At 43.5% G+C, this 20,179-nt stretch overlaps 1 protein-coding gene across 2 annotated transcripts in view; it reads left to right on the plus strand.

Moving 5' to 3' along the window:
- Window positions 1-20,179, plus strand: part of LOC147269003 (E3 SUMO-protein ligase PIAS1-like) — a 48,567-nt gene that overhangs the window by 23,475 nt on the left and 4,913 nt on the right. For both annotated transcript variants that reach the window (XM_086226253.1, XM_086226245.1), the window contains exons 3-12: window positions 12,401-12,485; window positions 12,612-12,750; window positions 12,953-13,087; window positions 14,433-14,538; window positions 15,449-15,522; window positions 15,851-16,011; window positions 17,591-17,727; window positions 17,972-18,254; window positions 18,638-18,777; window positions 19,059-19,099. In XM_086226253.1, coding sequence (XP_086082379.1) covers window positions 12,401-12,485; window positions 12,612-12,750; window positions 12,953-13,087; window positions 14,433-14,538; window positions 15,449-15,522; window positions 15,851-16,011; window positions 17,591-17,727; window positions 17,972-18,254; window positions 18,638-18,777; window positions 19,059-19,099 — 1,301 coding nt within the window. The remainder of the gene's footprint in view (window positions 1-12,400; window positions 12,486-12,611; window positions 12,751-12,952; window positions 13,088-14,432; window positions 14,539-15,448; window positions 15,523-15,850; window positions 16,012-17,590; window positions 17,728-17,971; window positions 18,255-18,637; window positions 18,778-19,058; window positions 19,100-20,179) is intronic.

Below are 20,179 nucleotides of genomic sequence, written 5' to 3' on the forward strand. Positions count from 1 at the left end.
ATGTATAGCGTACATGACAAAAGCACTGCAATAAAATAGTGTATGAGACGATAGCACAACAATAAAATACAGTACCAGCCAATAGTACTGCCTAAAATACAGTACAAGACAATAGTACTGCAATGAAATACAGCACCAGACAATAGTACCTCGATAGAAAACAGTACAGGATCCAAACACAATAAAGTAACAAAATGAGTAATGAAAAATGCTGAAGGCATGTGAAGGCATCGTCTTCACCTTTCATCACTCTACATGCTGCACCCTTTTGCTGCAGGCATGGAAGTCACTAATGTTCCTCTGTAGAGTTCCCACTCTCTCAGTATCCACCGCGCTGCATCGCCTCATTCAGGTTCATGAGTCGTCCCGTTCTCTACAGTCTCAGGATGAACAACTGTTCCTATCATCGGGAGATGGCAGGTAATCTCAATCCCACCCAATCTCCCGTAAAGCGCCTCAGTGGAATCACACACACACACACACACACACACACACACACACACACACACACACACACACACACACACACTTGATGAGGCTGGTTTGCGGAATCATTTTTTAAAAAACCTACTCTGCTCTCTATCTACCTGTGTCTTTCTCTCTCTTCCTCTAAAAGAGTCATTTGCACCGCCAGCCCCCTGCCACTTGTGCTCAGTGGAACATGGAACTGAGTGTAAGGCTACTTTGTCTTGAAAGCACCTCCATGATCCACCAAGACTCGATTATACTCCATTTGTGCAGTGTTTTGAACCAAAGTATCGGCCAAAGGCTAAGAGTGTAAACGTTTTAGCCTGAAAGCTTCAGTTTGAGCTCACTTTACACAAAACTGATGACCACATTGATGCTGCTGGATCCATTAACAGGTACATAGAAGATCACATAAAAATGTAAACTGTCACAGGGAGTCCACATCTCAGTATCCGAAGTCTTCTGGTCTCTCATTAAGGAACACCATTTCAGCCTGCTTTCCTATTGTATCACGACTGAAGACTCTTAATCCTCTTTTTACTTTGGACAGGCTTGTTATTATGTTGCCTGTGCATCCAGTCCTCGGCATGCGTTTAGCATAATAAGACTCCTTCGGCTCTGGGATATATTGCAAAAATATGGAAATGTCTACATTTTTCTGCATTAGCATTTTAATGGAGACAGACCATCACATGATTAATTTGCCTGCAGATGCATGTACAAACACAGCGCCTACAGCTCTGTCATCACACCATGTTTCTCTCCACGTCTTCATCCTCACCCTGCCTCCGTGGCTCTCCTTGGCGAAAATTTGCATGCAAAGTGATGAAATCGCACAGGCACACACCTGTGCCCACAGAACACACCCTCTCTCATTTGACTCTGAATCACACGTTCACAGCGATGTCACACGTCTGCACATATGGTTCATTCAGAACCTAAACATACTTTCCTATAAATAATGCATGTTGGTGGTATTGTTCTCACAGCAGAGAGAGAGAGAGAGAGAGCGAGCGAAGGGATAAGTGAGAGGAGGAAAAACCCAGAGGAAGATAGTGCACATCATTTCAGCAGGCTTAAGATTTGAATTTGCTTTAAAAACATTACTCAACGGTGGCTTTCAGTTGATGACCCTCTTTACCCTATTAATAGGACAGTAATGAAACCACTTGATTAATTGTAATTCCCCCTTGCGGGAAGACTGGGAGGTTTTTAATGTCTCGCTTTAAATCTGCTGTGGTCCCCTCATTCCCTGATCACACTCTTTCACATATTCTTTCCTCTTATTTACTTCTTTCTCATCTTCTGATTACAATCAATCCCCCCTCCCCTGTCTCCCCCCCTCCCCATTGTTGTTGCTTCTCCTGTTGCCTCGCCTCGCCTTTCTCTCCCTCACCCTGGTTTTCTCCGACTCCCTTCCCCCACTTTGTTTCCGTTCCTCTTCTAGTTTATCACTGACGCTGATTTATTAACCATTTGTTTACACCCCACCAGAATGATTCTGTCTGTCCCCCCCCCCCCAAGAAGTCATCTACGTAGAAGCCAGTAATATAAAATTAAAACATTGCATTGATGTAACATGCAGAACTAAATCAAAGGCCCGTGTCCACACATTTGTAAAAGTCAAACAACTGTGAAATTATAATTTAAATATATTTGCATGCTGCAAGAATCCACACAAATACTTGTAACAAAAAGGAAGTTGGTAATTACGTAAAGAATGAAGAAGTATTAACTGCCTGCTTCTTATCTTTTTGCAATATACAGCCTATTGATGTCAGAATTATTTATGTAAAAATTATAATTTTCTGATTCTTTTCATCCATCCATCCATTTTCTTCCGCTTATTACTGTTAAGGGTCGCGGGGTGGGGGGTGGAGCCTATCCCAGCAGCTTTCGGGCAAGAGGTGGGGTTCACCCTGTACAGGTCACCAGTCCATCACAGAGCCAACGCATCGAGACAGACAACCATTCACACTCACAGTCATACCTACAGTCAATTTAGAGTATCAATCAGCCTCGTCCCCTCTTAATGTCTTTGGACTGTGGGAGGAAGCTGGAGTACCAGAGAGAACCCACACAGGAACAGGGAGAACATGCAGACTCCACACAGAAAGATCCCGTGCTGGAGCCGGGACTCGAACCCGGAACCTTCTCGCAGTGCCAACCACTGCACCGCCGTGCCAACCACTGCACCGCCGTGCCAACCACTGCACCGCCGTGCCAACCACTGCACCGCTGTGCCAACCACTGCACCGCCGTGCCGCCCCAATTCTTTATCATATTTTTTTTTAATTACGATAAAAAAAATTGTGAAACAAAGAAAATATGACTGCTTTTCTCATTTTAAATAACTTAATCACTCATCTGATGCAGTATTTTTCCTTTATACATAACCCTAGTCACAATAATACCATACAGTGTAAACTATTATATATTGTACTGTATATCTGTTTGATATTGTTTGCGTTATTTAACTGTTTCCTATTATATTTTGATTCTGTTGCTTTGCATATTCTTTAGATTCCTTTCAGTCTTTCTTTTCTGATAAATATGGAGGAATTTCATCGTGCAGAGGAACTTCAAAAACAGAACCAAAAAATACAGGATGTGATTTTGACACAGCTATAAAAGATTCAAGTCCCCAAATATTAGAGCCCATATTACAGATCTTATGATAAGTGAATCTGACTTAATAATGCGTCTCGATATAAGACATCATTCATTTCTTTCAGTCTTCCACATGCACAGTCAGTCCTTTTAAAATGACTCAGTGCAGCTGCTAAAAACCTCTCTAGCTGCAGTGGCATGGATCACTAATATAGCTTATTTATGGAAACTTTGGTTTACAAAGATGAAATATGGTTTCTAACAGCTGCGTGTAATTTCAGGTGTTACAGTAATTTGGGTGTTGTGGTACATGTAAACATGTTCTTATATTCTCACAATAACCCGGTTTCATGTGTGCATGTACATGTGCTTATTAGCTTTCATGTCCAGCAGCCCCACCCCCTCCCTCTTTGTCATTATGCTGTCTAGTGAGTCTGTCCTATTATGTGACATTATGTGAGTCCTGTCAGTCAGTGGGATAAAAGTTAGTCAAACCACAATGTAGTCTTGCGAGTTTGGACTGGTCAGCACTGTGGGCTACACAAGTGATCCCAACAATACCAGGATGACCTTAATGTTGGAACTCCAGTCTCCTCGTCCCCCATCCTCTGAGCGCTGTTCCAGCTCCACTCATTATAGATATCATTCTGGTGCGCATGCATTATACATTATTTAATCACCATATTTTCAGGAAGAGGATGCAAGCCCATTTTGTCTTTGATGAGCATTTTGCCCATAATGGGTTGTTACCCTGGTGGATGATTGCTGGGAAATTCAGACAATGCAGGAAATTCATGTGCTATCAAATGTCAGTCTAATCAAGCATTTGGAGCATTGTTTCGTCCAAAGATCAGTCAGCACATTACATGTGGAGAACCAGTCTTGTCTTCAGTACAGTTCTAATTGGCCAGCAGGTCATAATGAACATCTCCACAGGCTTTTTACTCGGGTGTGAGGACATGGTGCTCTCTTGCCATTAGTGACACTCTTAACCCAACAACGAGGAGGTATTTCATTGTTGGGAAAATGGTCTTTTCTCAAAATGAGGCTTTGCATGCAGTAGTGAGGCTTGTGCTTAAATATCTGTGCTTTTGGAGCTTGAAGCTATAGGACCCAGTCACCAAGGAGATGTCGCTACAGCTATTTTCCCTCTCTGGCCTTTTTTCCTGGTTGTATTGGCACTGTGACGCGCAAATACGGCCAAGTGACACAAGCTAGCCAAAAGCAGTCGAAGACCATTTTCTTTACTGCTCTACTCTGCTCTTAACGAGTGAGCTGCTGCTGTTTTCACAGCTTTAAAAAAAATTCCAGGGATTACTGCTGTGCCGACCCATCTTCAACCAGCTTAGCAGGTTCCTGAAAATGGGGTTCCTAGAACTAATTTAGTCGCCAGTTCCTGCTGTTTGGACACACCAAAAAGAGAATGTCCACAGTCTCCAACAGTTAAAGGAACTATGACAAAATTCCCCTGGTACTTCCGCCTACTGAAATAGATGCCACATGGCCAGAGAAAGCAGAGAAACAGGGCTGTGGAATTCACAGGTCCAGGACCCTCAACAACTACAATGCACTAGGCGTGCTATATCACACACTGTCACTATATCCCTGACTGCATGCCCGGATGTCTGTTTTGTCCCACTAGCCTTGCCTACAAAATGGTGGGCATTCTCATTCATTGCTGTGGGCATACAAAGAAGGCTGAAATTTAATGTGTAGTTCAAACAAACTGGCAAAAGTTAATAAATTGCTTGTAATGCCAGCTTAAGCCTGGGCTCTTGTTGCAAATACTTTCTGTGTCGCAGTCTAAATAACTGTCGGGCAACTATTTTCATATCTGCAGCTCAGAAAGTGATTACAGAGCCAATGTCACTCCAAGACTGTACAGAAGACAAAGTCCACAAAGCTCGAGCCTCGTAATTCACAATCTGGACACACAGAGAAGGAACAGTGGCAATGTACTGTATGTTGACAGAAAAGTAATGTGTCACTTTTCCTCCTCCGTTATTGCAGTGTGTAGTAGTGTGGCGCTCCTCGCGGAAGTGTTTACTCCCGCCTGTCGACTGAGTAGTCGAACTTTGTACCGCAATATTTCACTCAATGATTTGGGCTTCCAGTGACGTCAAATGAAGTGACAACTGAGCCTTTACTGTATACAAGAGTGTCCTTGAGCAAACATAATCAGCAAGGCAGTTAGTCTGTACATCTTGTTTTGCCCTTTGTTGGCAAGCAAAGACACATTCTTTCCTGGGGAATCAGTAAAGATAGTATGTCACATACATTATCAACTAACGGTAATTTCCCCAAACATGTTGAAGCCAACAGACCACCTCTTCACTCCGTATCTAAACAGCTCAGCCGTCTCACAACAAATGAACATCAACAATCCTGGCTGCGCAGAACTATAAACACTGCTGCACAAAATGGCGCCCTTCTGTCAGGGCCCATGAAACCACCTAAAGTGTCTTTCCACAAGGAGCCTGATAAGACTGATCAAAACCCAGATTGCGACTGGAACATTTATCACTCTTAGCCGATGTCAGACATGAGCAGCACTGTTGTTTCCATCGTGGTCAGACATTTGACGTTTCTCCCAGTGTTTCAAGATGTGCTGAGTAGGGTGTGGCCCATTTAGCTTCGAGGCAAACTGTAAAGACCTCGTGAAATGCCTGTTATATACATTGATAGGAATAGCAGGGCCAGCTGCCAGCCTGAGAACATTTAATAGCAGCCTGTAAGCACACTGGAATGCCTTAATGAGCCCTGTCACTGTATAGCTGTACAACAACCGTATGCAGATAGAGAAAGGTAATCACTGTGGAGGAGTGGGAGTAGCACATAATAGTCTTGTGTGTGTGTGTGTGTGTGTGTGTGTGTGTGTGTGTGTGTGTGCACATGCGTGTGTGTGTGTGTGTGCGGATTCCATTCCAGATCTGACCTATTGTTGTAGATTGTTCTTTCATATTTGAATTTGACTGACATCGTCTTTGTTGTTTGTCTTTGTTCAGCCTGAGTGTTGGTGTATGGAGTGTGTCTGTGTGTGTGTCTGTGTGTGCCTGTGGTGTACCAAACACAGAAAAAGTAGCAAAGCCACTAACAAGTTAATAAACTCCAGCTGGGTTTTGTTGTGCTGAAGACGGGTGATAGAGTCGAGCACATTCTCTGTAGCTTAGCTCATACAGCTCTCCTTCAAACCAAAGCTAAGCCCAGAACCATGGATTTCTAGCTCTTTATTTCACTCTCCAGCTAAAATCCGCATTTTTACAATATTCAGGCTCTTCAAACTGGTAGGTAGCTGCTAGCACATCCAGCAGATAAATTCCCCAGTAGTCTCCCAGAAACAAGATTTGAAGGAAACATCCATATTTCTTGGGAAATGTGCTTATTTGCCCTTTTGCCCAGACTTTTTACAGATACACTAACATTTCCCGACCGGTATTATTCATTGTGCTAAGCTAATTAGCAGTGAGCAGGTAGGACTCGGCTCCCTAATGCATACACAGAGTAGAGAAGGCGATTTTATTTTATTTTCCGGCTCAGGGAGAGGATGGCCAATAGACCTTTTTACCTTACAGTTGGTCTTTCCCTTTAAATTCATAAAACATATACTGGTATGAATCCCTGTAATCAAGATGAGTCGAATTATACCTCTCAAAACAGTCATGATGGTATTTTATTTTTCTCATTCTGTATTGCTACTTATTGTATTAACCAATCAGCATTAATGTTGTTATTTGTAATTGACGATAGTGTAGATGATTCTCAGCAAAATCCAAACTTACATTAGGATATCCACACAATCATATACATACCAGATAAATATACTTCCCACTACAAAAGCCCAATCATTTTTCCAAGAAATTGATGAAAAAGTCCAAAATGCCCGTCTCAGTTGCACTCGTCTGAAGTATGTTTATGCTTGTTCAATTTTCATCCTTGCAAGCATGAAACCATTGGAGGTCCCCGTTCAACCCGCCATCACTCAGGGCGTGTCTCCCTACATTGGAACACTGTGTAACACGCGGTGTGGAAGAACGCTGAAGATTTCATGCCGGTCACGTGGTTCTGCAATGACGGTGTCCTCGTCAGCAGGGAAGCCTGTTCTTGGAAGGATTTTGCCTTTCTCCAGTATGTTGAAATCACCTGGTGTTTTGACTCAAATCCATCATGGAGGACAGGAGTTTGAGAAGAGGTGATAGTTTTCAGCCATCTCTGCCATCATCAAGTTAGTTTATTCTAATTACTCTTGTGTCTAAACATTCACGTCCCAGTGATTTATTAATGCTGAGATTCTAATAAGCACCATTAAGCAGGAGTACGATTACATGAAGTGGCAGATATGAGCTCAATAACAGTAATTACAGTTCTGCTTATAGCCTCATTAATTTACTTTTGTTTATTTTTTTGAGTGACATTAAAGTCAAGATTTCATTTACTGAAATTACATTATGTGTGCGCGTGTGAGATCATCAACCTAATTGTTTATAATGACTTCAATCCCCAGTCATGTGAGATTCGTCTGTAACGGTCACGGAATCAAAACTTGCGGCTTCTAAATTCCCTCGATGCTTGTTGCATCACCTGATCTGAAGTCCAGCGTGCAGTTCACACAGATGCTCACATCATTCCTCTGGTTTCTGCACCAATACACGCACACAGCCTCCGTCACGTGGAGCAGGACACGTTTACTGACAACAATCCTGGATCAGTGGCTTGATAAATAGATTCTGGCCCATTTTATTCTTGTCTGTTGATCCCTCAACTCTAAAAATTCTGTCATGGAACTGAGGCAGAACATAGTAATTGACCAGTTTCATAAATGAGTGACTTTTTTTGTGCTTTTGCTGTGGCGTACACATCGATGGCACAGAGAAAAAAAACAGCATGCACCTGATGAAGACCTTTTTATTTGAAAACAACTTTTTCCACCTGACATACCCAAATATGAGTTTGCTTAGTCATGCAGACGATTATTTGCTAAAAGGTGACTGTTTTTGTTTGTACAATCAGACCTGTTCTCATTTCTACTGAAATACTGACGTGCCAGTGGTGCAAGGATTTGTTCTGTCGTCTTAGTCTGAATTTTGTCACAGGTGGACATAAGCTCTTGAGTCAGACAGTTCACATTTCACTGGGAAAACTCTATTCAATTCAAAACGTAATAATTGCTATCCCCATTTTGTGTTACTCTTACAGTTACAGTTTAAGGTCTGGAAAACAGCTGCAGAATATACACACGTAGTGCACCAACTTTTTTCTGTCCCTAAACCGTTACTTTCAGATAAGCAAAGTTGATAAGGACAGATTTAGGTATTCCTTGAAGAAAATGTTGAGGGTTTTTAGAAAAATATGGTCCCTGTCAGGAAGTAAGTGATGTTATTTGCTTTATTAAACTAAAACTCACGCTTGTAGCATCAGTACAAATACACATCACCTATTGCAGGATGAAATACAATTAAAGAAAAACAACGCTCATTTGTTTTATTTAGAGGCCATTTTTTTCAATGAATTCTCTGAAGAAGGAGAAGGACTGATCAAGTGTTCGAGCCTCTGAGACCTGATCAGTTCTGAACCGGACAAAGAGAGAAAAATTAGTAACATCTGATAGTGTCAGATTCTGTTAGACTAATTAAAAAAAAAAAAAACACCTTAAAGTTTATTTCAGTATGCAAAAATGAATTTTAACAACTGTGTGTGTGTGTGTGAGTGTGTGTGTAATAGAGCGAGAGGAAGACATCAATCAAGACCCGTTTCAACCCTTCTCATATCTCTTCTCACCACACGCACTGAAACAAATCCACTGTCAGAGAGAGAGTGAGTTATAGTGATGGGGGGGGGGGGGCGAGAGTGAGAGAAAGCAAGCGAGGACAGAGTGAGAGAGAGTGATAGAGCAGTTTCTATTTATAGCTCGTGTGCCCGAAGAGGAGGAAGACTCTGAAAGCATACTGTGCGTATGATTTTGTTCTGTGGTACACAAACAGGCTTTCCAAAGCTGCAGGACCATACAGTGAATATGAGTTCTTTACTGTGTGGGTGGGGAACGAGGTAATTAGCTGGGAAATTCATGGCTGTTTGAAAGGCTGATGACCATGATGGTGTTGTAATTATGCTCAGGAGTTGTTGATCTCATCACTCACACACACACACACACACACACACACACACACACACACACACACACACACACAAACACACAAACACCCTGTGAAAAATGACCTCTGTGAGTTTTTATCCTGCTGACAAGGAAGGTGCAGAACAGTGCAGATCCCCTGCACTCACTCACTGACAATTCAACAGCATAATTATGGCAACAATCATGGAAGAATTCATGATAGATAATTACCCCCCACCTCTTTGGCCTTGGGAAGAAGAAGAAGCCATTAAAGTATGAGACCATTACGGATTAGGATTCTTTACCATTGTGACGAAGTGTGAAGATCTAACCTCCTATGCTCACAAATATAGGACCATTCCCCTGATGATTTCATGAAGTTACCACGACATCCTTCTGGAATTCTGATGTAGCATGCTAACAGATTTGAGCTACCTCTATAGTTGGCTGGTTTCCATAAACTCAACATGTCGTTTCTCTACAAATTAACATACTAGCCTTTATAATTAGGGCCTGAGCCTGAAGGTACTTCAGGCGAAGACTCTATTATGTTTGCTCGGCAGAGCAACACATTAGCAGCACTAAAAACACTACAAACACACACTAAACAGTGTCCCAGCCCCCCCCAACGCCCATGAGGCAGCTCGGCCAGACGGCCCGGAGCCGGTTTTCACATACACACCCATTCAAAACCTGGTATTATACTGTTCTTGCTGTCAATGAGCGCGCGCAATATGCGCATTATGCGCATAACGCGCATAATCTAATTTGACCCCCTGAACATGCATGAAATTCGCCACACTTGTCCGTCTGCCTAAACATTCAGTAATCTAAAAAAAAACACACCACAAATGTCAATCGCGCCACCTACAGAGCCACACAACTACAACATAATTTAAAGATAATTTGCAGCGCTATAACTCCTCCCACGAATGTCCCACAAACATTGGACCAACACCGTTGGACTCGTCTCATGAAGACGAAACATTCCTACACTTTGACCCCTCCCTTTTCTACAACAGAATGTCCACAATTTGGACAAAACTGTCCAAATGAGGACTTTTTTTACTCCCTGAACAAAATCGATCTCCTCCTAGGGCATTAATGCTATCGCTTCCAAACGTACACACTTTAATCACACAACTCTGCTCTTTAAACATCTTTTAAAAAGTTGTAATAACTCACTCGGTGTCCATTTTACAAGCCGTCAAAGTTGGGGAGACGCATTTTACGCTTACAATGGAAACCAATGGGGAGGCCGTGTCCTCTCATGGTACGTACTCTCAAACAAACGCTTCTCATGTCTACACCATACATCACACAGCTTTAACAAACACACCACTGGATTACTGACAAAAACCCCTACAAAAATATGGTCTTATGTGTTACTTTTGACCAACGTATGCCAACTTATTCCACTTTTACACACTACAATTCTGTTGCTCCTCCTCTGCTCTCCACTCTAGCACAGATCAAAGACAGAGCAGTGGGGGAGGGGTTATTAAAGGGCCAGCTCTCAGCTCTGCTCTCACTCTCTGATCAGACTCAGGCTTCCAACTCCTAAACTACAAGGCCTACAAACTTGGCAAATACACCGCTGGATTCGGGCCGGCATCAATGATATGGCCATAGGCCGCGAAGGGGCTCAGGCTGCGCAGGGGCTCAGGCCCTAACAATGCTGCTTGCAGCTTTAATTTATAATTGTTTTTGAGACTCTTAAAGTTTAAAACACGTTTTGCTGAAACGCAATTGGTTTTTTCAGCCTTTTCAAAAGTTTGCAGTTCCATGCAGCTTTTGTTCTACTTACACACTGGGGAGGAAAAAAACAAAACAAAAAAACAATCACACTTAAGTTGGCTTGCAAACGCTTGCCTCTTTTAAGATGCACCACTCACCAGAAACACCAGAAACATCTCTGGTACCTGCCCAGGATAGAGTTGTTGGGTTTTAAATATTATTGGAGAACACAAAGCACAGTCTGGCTGTGCGAACACTCAGTGCTCATTATTTGCTAGCTGCCTTGAATGAGCTGCACTCTGGCTTGGAGGAGTGAGTGAGGCTCCAAAATAGGTTTTACAAGTTTCATTTGCTGACCAAAATGTGCGCAGTACAACATGTCTACTAGCAGTAGCAGTTCTTAGCGAGCTTCACTCATTTACAAAACCCAGATAAACATGCTACTTTTGGTGTAAGAGTGATTATGTAGTTCACCTCTCATGTAGAATTCAGGCCAAAGAACTTCCACTCAAAGCAGCAAGTATGTCTCACAACGTATTATATGCACACACAGGAATAAATGTTCAGTTGTGTTGATGGAAATAATGCAGCTTGTGATGCTTTTACTATTGTGAGTAGCATTTGCTCAGTGGAGAGGATTGTAGTTCATACTCTTTGAAGCGAACCTACAGGGAAGCAGAATGATTTCCTATATTTGAGGGCATGACATGAATGAATAGTGTGTTTGTGTTTGTAGTGTATGTACAATATGTGATATATATAGTCCTGTTATTCATCATTCCATCTTCTGTCTGGATTGTTCAGGTCTTCAGCAGATCTTTCTCTGCTGCTGGTCTTAGTTGCAGCACGCTTGCACAACAGTGGCCTAAAAAAAGCAAACATGCATTCTCCTCCGTGTGCATTGATCTGAATATTTGACACTTGCTGTGCAGGAAGATGTATACGCAGAGTTTGATACTAGGGAGCTGTGCTCATTTCAAAATCTGTGTATCTATCATGAGCACGTGTGACATCAATAACAACTCTCAGAATCATTCATGGTCCAATGAAACATCCACATGTGTGTTGTGTAACATGGAAGCATCCAAAGCTCACACACAGGCATTATAAATTCTTCATATTAATAGATTTTCAAGAGCACGATCAGGGTATTTACAAAATTTTGACATCTTCTTTTAAATTCTCTACATAAAACCGAGTCAAGTAAGACCTGCTGTAGCTTCTCGGGTCATGCTGACCTTGCGCTATCAAACATGGCAAGCCTGCTGTCTCTAATAGATGCTGGTAGTAGCACTGGTTATTTGCTAGACCTGTGGGTGGGCCCATAAATAGAGGACACACATGTATGGGCACGAACCTCTCTTCACCACTTCCTGAGGTGGTCTGGTTTGAACTTTCGGGCGTTTCATGTTGCCAGGTTTTCGAGAATTACTGTTAGAACATGTTCGACATTCGGCTGTCTTTCTGTCTCTGCAGCTTCGGACAACAGCCAGCGGTTTCAGGAGACGTGCTTCGCCTTTGCATTAACGCCACAGCAAGTCCAGCAGATCAGCAGCTCAATGTAAGATGAGATGAAGACCTGAGAAGACAATATGTCAATGCAGGATTCTAAAATATATGTAAATTATTCACAAATCCACATGGTTTATACAGATATGTGGTTCTAAATCTGTTTCTTTGCTTAAAGGGACATCTCGGGGACCAAATGTGACTTCTCAGTTCAAGTTCAGTTGCGGTTCTGCCTGTCGGAGACGAGCTGTCCTCAGGAGGACCATTTTCCACCCAATTTGTGTGTTAAAGTCAATGGGAAGCCGTGTAATCTGCCGGTGAGAGATGGCGACCTAAACGCATGAACAGTCTCTGTAGTGGCACTTTAAACTGGATCTGAGAAGTGACAGTTTTCCTTTAGCTTTTCTGCCTCCTCCAACTCTTTGTCAAGCACCTCCATGAGGATTAAGACCAACTCAGTAAATATTCACAACAGAAGCCCTGACTAATCTGACCTTCTTCTTCTACTACCTCATCAAGGGTTATCTTCCTCCTACCAAAAATGGCGTCGAGCCCAAGCGGCCCAGCCGGCCCATCAACATTACCTCACTGGTCAGATTGTCCACCACAGTCCCCAATACCATAGTGGTGTCGTGGACCGCTGAGATTGGAAGGGTAAGAACCGAACCCTGTAACCTCCTGGAACTGGTGCCTTAATGTTTGATGACCAATTAAAACACCAAGGCTCTGTTGTAAGCATGGCGTTCACCTCTGATGGCTGCTGCTCCCATATAAGAGCATAAGACGTTCTATACCTGACACATGAGAAGGTCCGCTTCTCCAGATGAGAAGCGCGCTCTTGTCCCGAGCTGACATGCGTGAGCTACTGAAATAGCAATATGCCAAGTCCTGGTGTGCCCTGGGCTTTTAAGGGAATGACCCAAGACACTGTCTGGTTTGAGTGATGTCACGCCCAAAACACACCTACGAATAATTAGGTGTATAATGACTGCCTCTTTGTGCCGTGCGCCCTGGTTTGCACTCTGATTACAACCTCTAAATAACAAAATGGTGCTGGACACGCCCCGGTTGAATGGCGCACACGTAGCACAATCCGCAAAGCGCCTGGCGCCATAGACGGCTTACACAGGTCCCAGAGTGTTTGCTGTTAAGTTTTACTTTATTTTTCAGCTGTTTCTTGCCTTTTGAACTTTTGATAGATGTTAAGACAGTAAAAGGCTGTGAGAAGTCACGTTGTGCTTAAATGACCGTAATGAATGTTTACGTGCTGCTCTCTGTGGGTGAAATGATTGAAGGGTGGTTGATTGGCTACACAAGGTTCTCTCATACGGCCAGAGAGAACACCGAAGGAATCCTGTGGGTGCTGCAGTCATAATATCTTCTGATGCAACAGTTTAGGCCAAAGTAATGATTTGCTGTCCACGCTTTGGTTGTATTCTGCCTCATAAGGCACGGACCATCATCTGGTGGCACGTGCGGCCGCATCCGGCCTGCAGATTCTCTCTCATAAAGCAAGAACATCTGTCTCTGTCAGTTCCAGGTGCAGGAGTGACGGGGCGACAGTGTAAGACCCAGTGTGATGGATCAACTGGAGCTGAAACAAAAGTTCTATTGTCAGCATGTATAATGTGGCTATTGATTGGCTTAATGACCAGAACTTTATAGTCAAAAGGGATTTTTTTTTTTTTTACATAGCTAAAAAAAAAAAAAAAGGTGTGATGAATCAGATAATGGTTATCAATAAATCAGACAGAGCAGCCTTAGTCATCAGAAATGTAGCTGTAGTGTCACTTCACTTTGGACAATTCCTAGTCGGACACCTGTCATAAGGAGATGGTCAAAGTGTGGCGTTGCCCTGGAGACGGACTCTAGATGGCAGCGTCATCTTGATTACTGCGGTGTCCTTCGGCAAAACTTGAGAAGGGCAAACACAAACTGTCTGTGTGGGGTCGTCAGAGTGCTACTTTACCTCATGTGACATCATTGTGTGTACCCACAGAGTTACTCCATGGCGGTGTACTTGGTGAAGCAGCAGTCATCCTCAGTGCTGTTACAGAGACTGCGGGCCAAAGGAATCAGGAACCCAGACCACTCCCGAGCACTCAGTAAGACTCCTGTGTAGCCCGCCACCACTATGACCTTCTTACTCCACGTTATCCTCGGTGAAAATGAACCGATGCAGATTTATACAGCCACGGATGCAGAGATTTAATGTGGGTGAAGAGAGCTCTGGTATCAGCTCAAGAGGCTAAAACCCAGTGTGTATTTCGCTCTATGGAGGAGTTCTTGTAGAGCTGCCTTCGTATGTATCTTACAATATGGCAGCAGCTCTCTTTCTCAAACTTTCCTGCAGGACTCATCACACATCTGCACTTGAGAGATGCAGGCGCTACATGGTGAATTCACTCCCACCTCATAAACTCCTAAATCTATTTTAGAGGTGTTTAGAATGGCAGTTTTATTCTTATTGTCCTGTGGTGAAATCAGTAATTGACCATTGAGAATGAACTTAGAGTGGCAATGTGAGTTGTTGATGCCAGCAGTAGAGAAGAGTTGTGTTAGTGCTGGTTAATTACATTTGATCTGCGTATTCTTAAAAGTTAATTAGGAATTAAAACAAGCAATTGCTCAGAAGTACTTCCAGGTTTTCCATTAATCATGTCACAGTGACCTGGGCTCATTAGCTAGTTTAGATCTAATCCACGCTTGATACACATGTCACTGAACTGTTGTTGTGTCTTTGCATTTTGTTCAAAAAAATTGTTTGTGTAATCAATGTAAATCATTCATTGGTGTAACAGTCCTATCCAGCTGGAGACCAGGTGAGGGGGTCCTGAAAAATATGTCCAGATACCTGAAGAGGGCTTGACTGAAATAGTTTAGGAGCCACTGCTGTATGGAAGCATGTGATATAAGAGCAGTCGAACACACAGGGTTCTTTCTTTCTTTCTTTCTTTCTTTCTTTCTTTTTCTGTCTTTCTTTCTTATGCTTTATGTCTTATGTCTTACCTACAGTCAAAGAGAAGCTAACAGCCGACCCGGACAGTGAAATAGCTACAACCAGCCTTCGAGTGTCGCTGCTCTGCCCGGTAAGCAGACCCCCAGTTTGTTTATGGTAACGTTTTGTGACTGACTCAAAACGCTGTTTGTGTGTGTGTGTGTGTGTGTGTGTGTGTGTGTGTGTCCTTACATGCCTTCATGGCCTTATTGTTTGTTTGATTTGAGAATTCCCTCATCATGTAGTCTCCTCAACCCCTACTCCTTACCTCTTCCTGTGTGTTTGGCATGATCATGACATTATGCGACCCATATACCTTGAGTCCCTGCTGTGACTGTGCGTGTCTTCTTCATTGCCTGATTAAGTGTGTGTGTGTGTGTGTGTGTGTGTGTGTGTGTGTGTGTGTACACACTCTGCAGCTGGGAAAGATGCGGCTGATGATCCCATGCCGCGCGCTGACATGCTCCCACCTGCAGTGCTTTGACGCCACACTCTACATCCAGATGAATGAGAAGAAGCCCACCTGGGTGTGTCCTGTCTGTGACAAAAAGGCCCCCTATGAGCACCTTATCATTGACGGGTAAGTCACCCATCCCTCATCCTCACATCCCACTGTTCAGCTGCCTGAAAGCATGTCAGTATGGTGGAGCCACTATGTCCTCCGACCAGAGAAGGTGGAGCAAAGCAGTTGTTTGACAAATGAAACATCTTGAGTTGCTGTCACTTGTCTATTGAGCTTTCAGGAGCAGGTTATGAAGTTCTCATATCAAATCCTCGCTTTGGTCACATGATCAAGATTTCATCCACTGAACGAGATGCATGAACCTGTTGAAAGCTCCAGATAAAAGCTACTACAAGGACATCAATACACAGATAGAAGACTGAAACTTTCCGTTCTACGTCTGGAGGTCACATTTTCATGTAGGCTGTCGTAATATCTGGAGCCTTTTGTCTAATTATTTCAGTTGCTTAAATCCTAACTTGAGACATGGAAAAGCGTAAACACTTGATTCACAGATTAATTTTCTGTGGCACCATATTTATCTGTTCATTGCAATGAATTCACAAGTAAATCTGAGATGGAAGCAGGAGTGACTGCGTGACTGTGAAGCTGTGTGCTTCACGTCGTCTCCGCTGCCTAAGGATGGGCCTTCCACTTGTAAAGGACTTCCGTCTGGTTGCTCAGGCTTTCTTGATGACAGAAAGAAGCTTGACCCCTTAAAAGTACACCACTTTTAAGCATGCAAGCAAGCAGATGCTTGACATTTAGGGAAATACATTGTGTTCTTGCTGAGTTTCCTCCGGGGACTTCTGGAAGTCACCAACAGGGCCGGCCAAGAGCTCGTCTGCCCTTCAAACCATGTCGAATGTATTAACAGTGCCATTTTTGCACATGAAACAAACACGTTAATAAGTTTTGGAGGCCTAGTGGTTTGATCTGGACCTTTGAACAGAACCAACTGAGCTGTTGACCCTGTTTCCTGTCTTCATTCTATTATTTTCCAAACTGTTGAACTAGTTTTGTGTGGCGGTTGGACTTGTGAACGTGTCTTTCAATTAGAAATGAAGAACACTTCAGTCACACAAGACTCTGAAAACAAAAGAAGTGGTTGGACAAGAACATTTCAAGCCAGTGTCCTTCCACTGGCTTTTTCCTGGAGCTGTCACTGGTGCCCCTTACATGCCACACTCATCAAGATCCCATGGCAGTTCAGATTTTGTGTTTAAAACGAAACTGGCTTTCATTTATCTGCGTGTAGTCGCACATAACTCTGCCCAGTGTGTTTGAATGTCCTTCAGGCAGCCAGTATCTCTACGAGTACTGAATTCCTGCAGGTTTGCATCTGAAAAGTTTGAAGTCTGTACAGTTTGACACACAGCAGGTTCAGCCCATTCCTGCACTATTATCCAGTTGACCTTTGACCCCTGTCAAACACTAAATCCCTTTAATTTTGAGGGTTTTACTCTGAAGGGCTCTGGATTGTGGCACCTCTGAGTGCAACATTACTTTCATGTCCTCCTCTCAGTTCTGCAGGTGCTTGAATGTTGAGGAGAAAACATGCCTTTGGCCTACTCTGTCGTTTACTCTGAGAAAGTTCAGGGGTGTTGTCCTTCTACTCATGTTTTTAAAGAGACTGTATTGTGTGATACCCATTCAGGCTTTTTGTAGAGATCCTGAACAGCTGCATGGACTGTGATGAGATCCAGTTCAAGGAGGATGGCAGCTGGGCCCCCATGAGGTCGAAGAAGGAAGTGCAGGAAGTCTCCTCTGCTTCTTTGAACAACGGGCTGGACGGTGAGGGGGGGGGGCTGAACCAATCAGGTGTTCTTACATTAGAGTGATGAAAGAGGAGACTGGAGGTGCAGTAATTCAATAAGGATTAAAGAAGCAGAGTGCATTTATATTAGTTTTAATCAGTCAAACTGCTCTGCATAGTAACTAACATAGTGTGTCTGTGTCTTCAGTTGTGCTTTTATGCATCTTTGGCTCAGAGATAAGCAACACAAACACTGAGCAGCCTCTCTCTGCTGCTCCCCAGGTTCATGTCGGACGTCTGCAGGCTCAGATCAGCGCGGCTCTTCGACATCCAACCACAGCGGCGGCGGCGGCAGCAACAGCAAGAAAGTGGAGGTGATAGACTTGACATTAGACAGCTCCTCAGAAGATGAAGGACAGGAGTCACTGCCTCTGCAGCAGCAGCAGCAGCAGCAGCAGCAACAGCAGCAGCAGCCGCCGCCAGCACCGTTGCCGCCACTTCCCCCTCCAGCCAAAAGAGCGTGTCCTTCTCTGTCCCCGACCTCCCCGCCCATCATCAATAAAGGGTCAGACACTCTCCTGGTTTTAGTTTCATCTCTGTTCACAATTCAGATATCATCAAATGTTTAAAGGATGCATAGTGAATTAGCTGGATGTCGAATGAGTGCTGAGTCTTTGTGGCAACCCCTTTCAGGCAGTTAGGGGGGATGTACAGAGCTGAAGAGGACTGACTCCTCATGGAAACAATGTAGTAAACAATCATACTTTCAGTTGCATCGCAAATGCTCAGGTGGAAGTACATCTTGAACCCAAGTCCTCTGAAGCTGCATTTGCTATCAGATTAGAATAAATTGTGTCCGTCTCGCTTCTTTTGACTGCTGCTGTTTAAAGTTTTGTGTTTTTGATTCAGGATCAGGAAATGAAGAGATTCTCATTTGTCTTCCCTCAGAGTGTTGAACCTTCACCACCAGGCCTCTCCTGTCAGTCGCACTCCCAGCATGCCGACCATGGACGCCAGCTACATCCCTCCTGTCCCCCCACTCATCCAGGACTACAGACCCTACTACCACACCCCCAACGACCTGTCAGGTAACGACTAACACACACATAACATGGTTTGGGAATATTCATGAGGGCAAGTTCACAGCTAAGTTGGAAGGGTATTGACATTCATCTTCATCAGCTGGGTTCACCTTGGCATCTTTTTAAATTGTGACAAAGTGTTTCAATTAATGGGAAATTCAAAGCAATCTTAAAATGACACCTGCACATTTCACTTATTGTTGCTCAGTACTGTTTAAGAGAAAGGATGAAAGCTGAGGTCACTACTCCTAGTCACCATCACCTCTTGTTCTACTTGTTTTTTTTAGAGCTGAACTTCTTCTCTTTCCTCCAAGGCGACAATCATCAGGTGCGTAAAAGTCTGTTGTTTTGTCTGGAAATAACAAAAATGTTTCATCAACAGCCAGAGTCCTGCACTTGTGAAGTCAGAAGCTGTTCCTGCCGTTGACACACAGGAGTTACTGAAGTTCCCTCATGCAAAATGAACCACTTATGAGATTAGAAGCAGGTTTGAAACTTGACATGAGGTCCTCATGTCATCTCGTGAACTAGCTAAGTACCGTCGTCACATTTTGTCTTTCAGTTCAGTTTGGGCCCTGACGTTTGAAATTGAAATTTTAGAGAGTTCACAAGCACACAAGTTACCCAGGAAATCAACAGCAAACAAGCAAAAGGAATATTTTCTCCAAGCTAAGTAGCACATAATCTGACCTTTAAGATATTTTTCTGCCACCCGGCGCAGAACACTTGAATGAAAACTCTCAAATACTGCATGTAAAACCAGCCATGTTCCTCCAGCCAAAAGCCCTGTTAACGAGATCTCTCACAGACCTGCGGGTGAACTGTGTGAGGACCAAAGCCCCTACGAAGCTCAACATGAACTCAAGGTGTTGCTGTTTAACAGTTGTTTTAAGGAGAGGTAGAAATCTCTAGATCAGGGGCAAATACACCTGCACCAGTAGACTTGCGGGAGACCAGACTCTTCTTTTGAGTAGTTTCAAACTGCTTAACTCAAGGTGAAGCGTTCTCTGCAATGTTGTCTTTGATGCTGCTGGACTGGAGTCAAAGTTGTAAAGTTGAGCCTCTAAAATATATTTGATATGAAGTATCGACAGTATAATTAGCTTGAATGATAGACACCCAAAACGCAATTTGACATTGTGAGTGATGCTGAAGCAACAGAAATGCTCGTGCTTCCTCATTGGCGAAAGGCGCAGCCCCGAGGCTTAGTGCCTGGTCCCACTCACACGATATCTCAGTAACACCTCGTGGGAATTTCCCAGAGATTGGCTTTGCTGGTCAAAGGTCAAGGTCAGCATGATGGCACAGAACCTGCCTATTGACCCTGTGCCCAGTGTCCATAACTCTAGAATCCACATGCAAAGTATGATAGCATGAGGTTTCTGCTGAGAGAACAAGCATCGTTTGC

This window comes from Aulostomus chinensis, chromosome 2, assembly GCF_037954235.1.
Source record: "Aulostomus chinensis isolate RoL2024-O1b breed Wild chromosome 2, RoL_Achi_v1.0, whole genome shotgun sequence".
NCBI classification, from domain to species: Eukaryota; Metazoa; Chordata; class Actinopteri; order Syngnathiformes; family Aulostomidae; genus Aulostomus; species Aulostomus chinensis.